This window comes from Lactuca saligna, chromosome 9 (genome assembly GCF_052625555.1).
Source record: "Lactuca saligna cultivar CGN05327 chromosome 9, ASM5262555v1, whole genome shotgun sequence".
Lineage (NCBI taxonomy): Eukaryota > Viridiplantae > Streptophyta > Magnoliopsida > Asterales > Asteraceae > Lactuca > Lactuca saligna.
In genome coordinates this window covers 116,573,227-116,579,976 of record NC_136425.1, presented here as the reverse complement: position 1 = coordinate 116,579,976, position 6,750 = coordinate 116,573,227, and the positions used below count along the sequence as shown (strand labels likewise).

General features: G+C 34.0%; 1 protein-coding gene across 3 annotated transcripts; it reads right to left on the bottom strand.

Moving 5' to 3' along the window:
* Positions 1-2,537: 2,537 nt before the first annotated feature.
* LOC145015037 (ATP-citrate synthase alpha chain protein 3) lies at positions 2,538-6,391 on the bottom strand. Of its 3 annotated transcripts, none has more exons than XM_078973490.1 (13): positions 6,208-6,391; positions 6,013-6,132; positions 5,051-5,227; positions 4,734-4,895; positions 4,586-4,666; positions 4,242-4,293; positions 4,039-4,153; positions 3,891-3,972; positions 3,646-3,741; positions 3,334-3,435; positions 3,135-3,251; positions 2,930-3,046; positions 2,538-2,801 (listed from the first exon to the last, which is right to left on the bottom strand). In XM_078973490.1, the coding sequence occupies exons 2-13, from the start codon at positions 6,109-6,111 to the stop codon at positions 2,736-2,738; spliced, it is 1,266 nt and encodes a 421-aa protein (XP_078829616.1). In that variant the 5' UTR covers positions 6,112-6,132; positions 6,208-6,391; the 3' UTR covers positions 2,538-2,735. The 3 variants fall into 3 exon arrangements, with proteins under 3 accessions (XP_078829616.1, XP_078829617.1, XP_078829615.1); XM_078973491.1 differs by lacking the exon at positions 6,208-6,391 and adding an exon at positions 5,328-5,373; XM_078973489.1 differs by lacking the exons at positions 6,013-6,132; positions 6,208-6,391 and adding exons at positions 5,328-5,373; positions 5,474-5,568.
* Between the last annotated feature and the right edge of the window lie 359 nt (positions 6,392-6,750).

The window sequence follows — 6,750 nt, the reverse complement described above, 5'->3', positions numbered from 1 at the left end:
ATAATCAACAATCGAATGTAAGGATAACTAAGATATCAGATTACTTAACTAATACTATAAGTAAGGTAGTTATTAGCACATTGAAATCTAAACTACGAATTAAGTATAAAAATGACAGCTAAACACTTAGGAAAATATGGGATTTTCCTGGAATAACGTAACAACTCGTAAACGAATTAAGTAACGAAATGATAACTAAACTATTTTTACATAAGAAAATATGGGATTTTCTTGGATAACAACTTTTTCAGAAACCAAAAAGGGAACTCATTCTTTTCAAAACAAAACCACTTATGAACTCACCAGCTTTATGCTGATTTTCAAACTGCTTGTATTCTCAGGTCAACATTAGACAGCCACCTTTTGGAGAAGACAGAGTGTTAGAAGACTCGTCTTTGTTTTTGTTCATATGATATATGTATAATACACTTGTATAACTTTTCTTTCAAACAGAAGTAAACAATTCTATGTAATGTAATGTTTTGTGTTTACTGTGTTATTATATACATTGGATTTGATACTTAACGTGGAGTCCGCCCCGGAAATGTTTCCGCCTTCGGTTTTCGGGGTGTGACACCCGGGATAACTCGACTTTTCATAAACAGATTGTTCAACAAGTAACTAATGGATGTTCAAACATATTTTCTATAAGAAAATATAGGATTTTCTTGTGAAACACTTTTCAAAAGGATCAAAGAAATATTTTCACCAAAATTAAACTCTTATGAACTCACCAATTTTATGTTGATACTTTTTCAAACTGCTTGTATTCTCAGGGCAACAATAGACATGTACTCTTGCCAACTTTTGGAGAAGACGGAGCATTTTGGAGTCGCGTCTTTTACTTTTGTTATACATTGTTATGTACAAACTATGTTTTCAAACAGATGTAAATAATCATATTGTAATGTAATGGTTGTGTTTACTTTGATTGCTATGATACGATTGTTGTGATACTACGCATGACATCACCCATCCCCGGATGTTTCCGCCGTTGTTTTCTGACGGTTCGGGGGTGTGACATGGAGTTTGAGGAGCTATTGGTGTTTTATGTTCTTGTATGTTTTTTGGGGTACGTGTTAGGTGCATAAAGTGTTTTTCATGTTTAATTCAAGTAGTACATAGCATTTAGTTTAACTTTTCATGTATTTGGCATTTTCAGGACATTTTCAAGGATCTATCTACTTTTCACCATTTTTTCAATGCTTCAAGGTGATTTAAGGATTAGAGCATACTTAGGATGTCCAAGTGAGGCCCTACATGAAGTTTTACAAGTATCAGCTCAATATTGAAGAAAACGTGAATTTTGGATTTGGAATTCTATCAGGAGATTCCACGATCGTAGAATGATTACAATGTCCATTCCATAGTCGTGGAATAGGGCTCTCAACATTATATTTTACCATTTGAGGGCGTGGAATCTCAATGCCTGCCATTCCGATGGTGTGGAATCGAGTCTGACAGTCTTTTGTGACTTTTAACTTCCTATTAAAAGAGGTTCCTTGGCCATTTTGAAAAGAACTTCGACAATGAATTTGAAAGGGGCAATTTTCATACATATTACCATCACTTAGCACTTTGGAAACATTTAGATTTCGAAGATGCAAGTTTTTTTGAAGATTAAACTTGTTGAAATTGTACATTAATTTAGCCATGTGTGGCTAACTTTTCCTTTCATTTCCGGTTCTAGATTCCTAATTATTTGTTGTTAGATTGTGATGTGAATTTGATTTCATGTTTATTATCTAGTAATATTTGATTTGGTCTTTATTATGTTTTTGATTTGTACTCTATTTACTTGATCAATAAAATTAGGGTTCATATCATTCTTGTTAACCAAATTATGAAATTCATATATGTTCTGTAATTGGGTGCAAGTGACAATCACTTAATTGGTTTCAATCAAATTAAAATGAGTGTAATAAAACATTAGATGTTCATATTCCCGAACCTATCATGAATTTTTGACATTGTTGGTAATAATTGCATAAACTTAAAGACTTTTAGTAATCTAATCTAAGAGCTTGTTTGGATTTCATCAACTAAATGTAGTTCTACTTAAAGATCATATTTTAAGTGAAATAGTTTGCTCAATTTGTAGATATTAGATCATGTTAATATCTTAATTACCAACCTAGATTGAACATAAACTGAATTCATCTTGCATCTTACAACATAGTACTTGAATAGGATTTGGAATCAAAAATGTCTTTTAAATTTGTATTTTTAATCTTTACATTCATCTATTTTATGAAGTTTTATTTAATGTTAATCCCCCCCCCCCCCCCCCCCCCCCCCCATTTTTAACAATTGGTTGTATGGTGTGTGAAAATCTGGTCGAACATTAAGTCTTGTATCTCTGTAGACCGACCCTGCTTGTCTTATAGTATCCTTTAGTATATTGAAACAGTGACTTGTGTTCGATTGTATAAGGGCCACGATGTGGCCATGTATAACCATGACATGGCAATTGACTAATCAATGAATTTATTATGCATTTGGTTGACAAAAACAAGACTAAATATGGATCCGAAATATTTTGAAGGAGAAACAGTGGTTGTTGGATTTCTTTGAGCAGTATATAATGTTTTGTTTATTGATTAGAATTAGAAATAAGAAAGACAAGCGCGCACTGATAGTAAAATACAAGAAAATTTGACAAGAAGAAGAATGAAGTGTTGTTGTAACGTTAATAGAATAACACAATCCTTGAGGGTTGGGGGTATTTTAATGTATTATGACATTATGCAATCAATTGCTTCCTTGCAAATACCCGTCATTGTAGCCTCGGGTCCATAAACCTACAAATTCCAACAATTAGAAAACAATGAATATGTTTTGATTATTAGTATCATATGATTATGTAAGTAGGTAAAAACTGGTAAGGTGATTACTGAAATTGATGTATGTGTAAGGTAGACATACATACCTCAAGGGGAATTCCCAGTTCCTCTCCCAATACACGCATCTTTGCCAAACCAGTCTGATAATTAGGACCACCTCTTCGAACAAAGATGTTCATTCTAGCGGCTTTCAGTTTGGACTCCTGGAAATTATGAAAACATGTTTGATGTTTGATGTTTGATGTTTGATGTTAAAATAAAATTAAGACTTTTTTGTTTTAACCTGCCTACCTTTTCTCTGAGGGCTCGGATAATTCCATTGAAAGTAGCAGCAACATCTGTAAAGTTAGCAATGCCTCCTCCAATCAGAAGGGCTCTTTTACGACCATCAGGATCTGAAGTAGCACACTGAAAAAGGAAACATTTCATTATTAATTTCATTTTATGATATTTATTTAATAAAAAGTTAGGATCCTGGTATGGTACGTACATCAATCACAACCCTAGCATATTGCAACACCTCTTCTTCGTTAGGAGCTCCACTGTACTCAGCATAGTTACCAAGTTCTGATGCATAACCTAAATCTCCAACCTACAAACAAAAGACCCTAATTTTTTACTTAATGGATCCAGATCTGTATATGAATGTCTGTTTCATTTAGAAAAGCAACTTAATAGAAAAAAGTCACGAAAAACTATGTCCTAACTTTTTACAGTTCCATTTCCCTAACTGAGCCATCTTATTTTTGAAAACATCATTTTATCCAGTCCAGACAACACAATAAAATTAAACTGGCCTTACGGTATCCGCGTATATTACACTTGCACCACCTCCAGCCACCATTGTCCATATCCGTCCTTTAGGATTCAACACAGTGAACTTTAATGAAGCACTAGTCTGTCACCACTCACCAGAAACAAACAAACAAATATATATATATATATATATATATATATATATATATATATATATATATATATGTGGTATGTAGAGAAAGTCAGATGAAACCTCAAACAAAGATCATATATTTCCGAAAATGCACTTACTTTTTCATCAAGCGTGTGAATGAAGCTCTCTGTAGGGCTTAGGACCCTTCCGAATGGCAAAGGGAACTCTATGTTACCCCACCTAAATGCAAATAAATAAATAAATAAATGTAAAAATAGAAAGGAAAGGATAACAACAAAAGCTTACTTTTTGAAGTTCTTAAATGCTGCAGTATCATCCAACTCTCCCCTCATATCCAAAGGGAATGGCTCTCCATTTACCAACGTAAATGGATTCATCTCTAGGAAACTGAAATCTAGATCTGTTCAAGTGGGAGATAGCAGTGAATGCAGTTAATTGGTACTACAAGAAAATCACTTACAAAAAAAAAAAGAAAAATCATTGCTTACCTTGAAATACAGCATACACACCCATTATGAAATTGCCAATTTTTGCTCGAACCTGGTTTAATCAACAGATCAAAATCAGCAATACCAAACATTCATGTATCCAGTTTTTCCCCCCTTAATGCATAAAGAATGACTTGACTTAATGAGTGTGTGGTTTGGTTTTTATTTAATGCATAAAGAAAGTCGAGGTTTTTCCCACTTAAATCCTAACATTTCCCCAGTGCCCCACGAATTTATCCAGAAATCATAATGGAAGGAAAAAACATCTAACAATAAACTTGCTTGCTGCTTGCATATATTATTCATAGTGATTAGTGAAGGAAGGATGTGTAAAGTAAACGCACCTCCAATGGAAGTGTAGCAATTAATGGAGCACAAGTGTCTGGGGTCAAAGGTTTTTCAGTTGGAAGGAAAGCAGTCTTAACCTGAGATCAACAAAAAAAAATATTAAATTAATTTGAAGTGTTATCAACAACTATGGAATGGAATTACCTTCTCCCAGTTCTCTTCAATATCAATACCACCACATTCTGAAAAGCTAATAGTGCTGCCCAGCCTTTCAGAGACAATGGAAAGGTAATATTCTTGATCATGTGGAACAAATGGTTCCACAATAAATGTTGTTATTGGGGCTTTGCATCCACCCATCTCAACCTAGAAACAAGTTATTTGCTTATTACAGTACTAGTTTTACTTTGATTTGTTTTTTGTATTACAACATTGTGGTGTATAATTAATTTTTATTAAGGCGTTTTGTAGGTATAATTGGGTGACATGTTAAACACTTGCAAGTTTGAGATGTAAGAAACCTCAACACCAAGACGAGATTTGACAAAATCTGCAACTTGAGCTACATCTAAGTTCAAAGCAACCAAGCCGCTCTTCCCACGCTTCCCAAACAGCATATCCGGTTTCACAACCAGCTTTGTTGATGAAAGCCATGGTTCTTTGTCTGTTAACTCGATCAAGTCTGTCGATGCATTCACCTACATAGTAACACACAGCTAAATTTAAACTCAGCTTTCTTGATTCCTCATCCAAGTATGCATATGTTTTCTACTACTATTCCATCAAAGCGACTCTCACCATGCTATTACTACTACTATGTGATTTCAAGTCATTGAACTGCATCCTGCATACACAAACCACAACATCACCCACCCCTACCAATGTTATGTCCCTTTCACATCTTTGCATTCATACAACATACACCTAACACAATATGCACTCACTTTTGCCACTTCTTTTCAAACTTGAGATTGAAATCAGTATCAACACCAACAATTACTTTAGTATCTGTTACAAAATCCATGTAGCTATCTTTTTCACTTGGATCATACTATAAAATTTCATTACATGTTTATGTTGAATGCCTCACTTTTCAACCTTAGACCACCAATTTTACCTCTTCTACATATGGATAAGAGTATATACTGATCACAAATAAAGTAATTAATGGTTTGAACTTTGAACCATCATACTTGACTTCACTAGTAAACAAACCATAAATGAGCGATTTTGGAGAAAAAACTACAAATTTCATTCACCCTTTTTGCACTCCCACTTTCAAAATTGCCCATTGATCAACTAACTAAAGAATGTACAAAAACCGGCATGCCAAAAGTACTCTCAGACCAAATTAATCCAGAAATTTGAACAAATTTACCTAAAAGCAGAATCCAAGTTTAGCTTCTGTAAAATCGATCAGCATACAATATTACGTATATACTAGAACACATGGATAACTAGAAACACAAAAGCAGTCTCAGACCTGAGCAGAGCAGATCTGAAGGTCGATCCCTGCCAGTCTTTTCAAATGTTCCTTCAACAGCCTCTTTGAATCATACTCTCTAATCTTCTTTCTCGCCATTCTTCAACAATCGGAACGACCCTGCGAACGATAGAAACTTGGAATTCAATTATGATTACAGAGAAGGTGATCTGGATTTTGGAGATATAAACAGACCTGGAAGTTGATAGTTTTGCTTAGAAGATAAGATTGGTTTGATTGTAGCACCCAACTTTAGGAGTGTGGTTGTTGGTAAGTAGGAAGAGCGTACTGATGATTTGATGCGAAGGGTAGTTGGGCGAGGAGATCGAGGAGAGACAAGGACCCAAGGACATTGATTACATGTAATGGAGTCCAAGAATAAGCATTTTTGTTTAAATGTTTTTCAAAATTCAAACGTATTAGTTTTCAGGGAGATCAATCATATTATTAGGGTTTTACATTTGAGAATTTTGTATAACAAATTCTTGTTAAATTTTAAGATTTTGTATTTCTGTGATTTTAAATTTGAATTTTATTATTCTTAGCTTTTAAAATACCGTAATTATCAAAAACCCTTTTAATTAAAAATAAATTAATGATGGTGCCCGCAAATTATCATAACTTTATTTTGTTTCTCATCGTATGTCCCCTATAAGGTTGACTCGCTCTCTTGGTTCTTTCTGGTTTATCCTTTTCAAGCTTTATCAAGAAGAGGAAAAATCAAAACCACAAGTCTAG

Coding starts and splice junctions, on each gene's coding strand:
- LOC145015037 (XM_078973489.1), bottom strand. CDS start 5,553: ATGGATTTTGTAACAGATACTAAAGTAATTGTTGGTGTTGATACTGAT. Junction 3,742..3,890: donor TTCACACGCTTGATGAAAAA/GTAAGTGCATTT, acceptor GAGTGGTGACAG/ACTAGTGCTTCATTAAAGTT. Junction 3,252..3,333: donor ATGCTAGGGTTGTGATTGAT/GTACGTACCATA, acceptor TTCCTTTTTCAG/TGTGCTACTTCAGATCCTGA.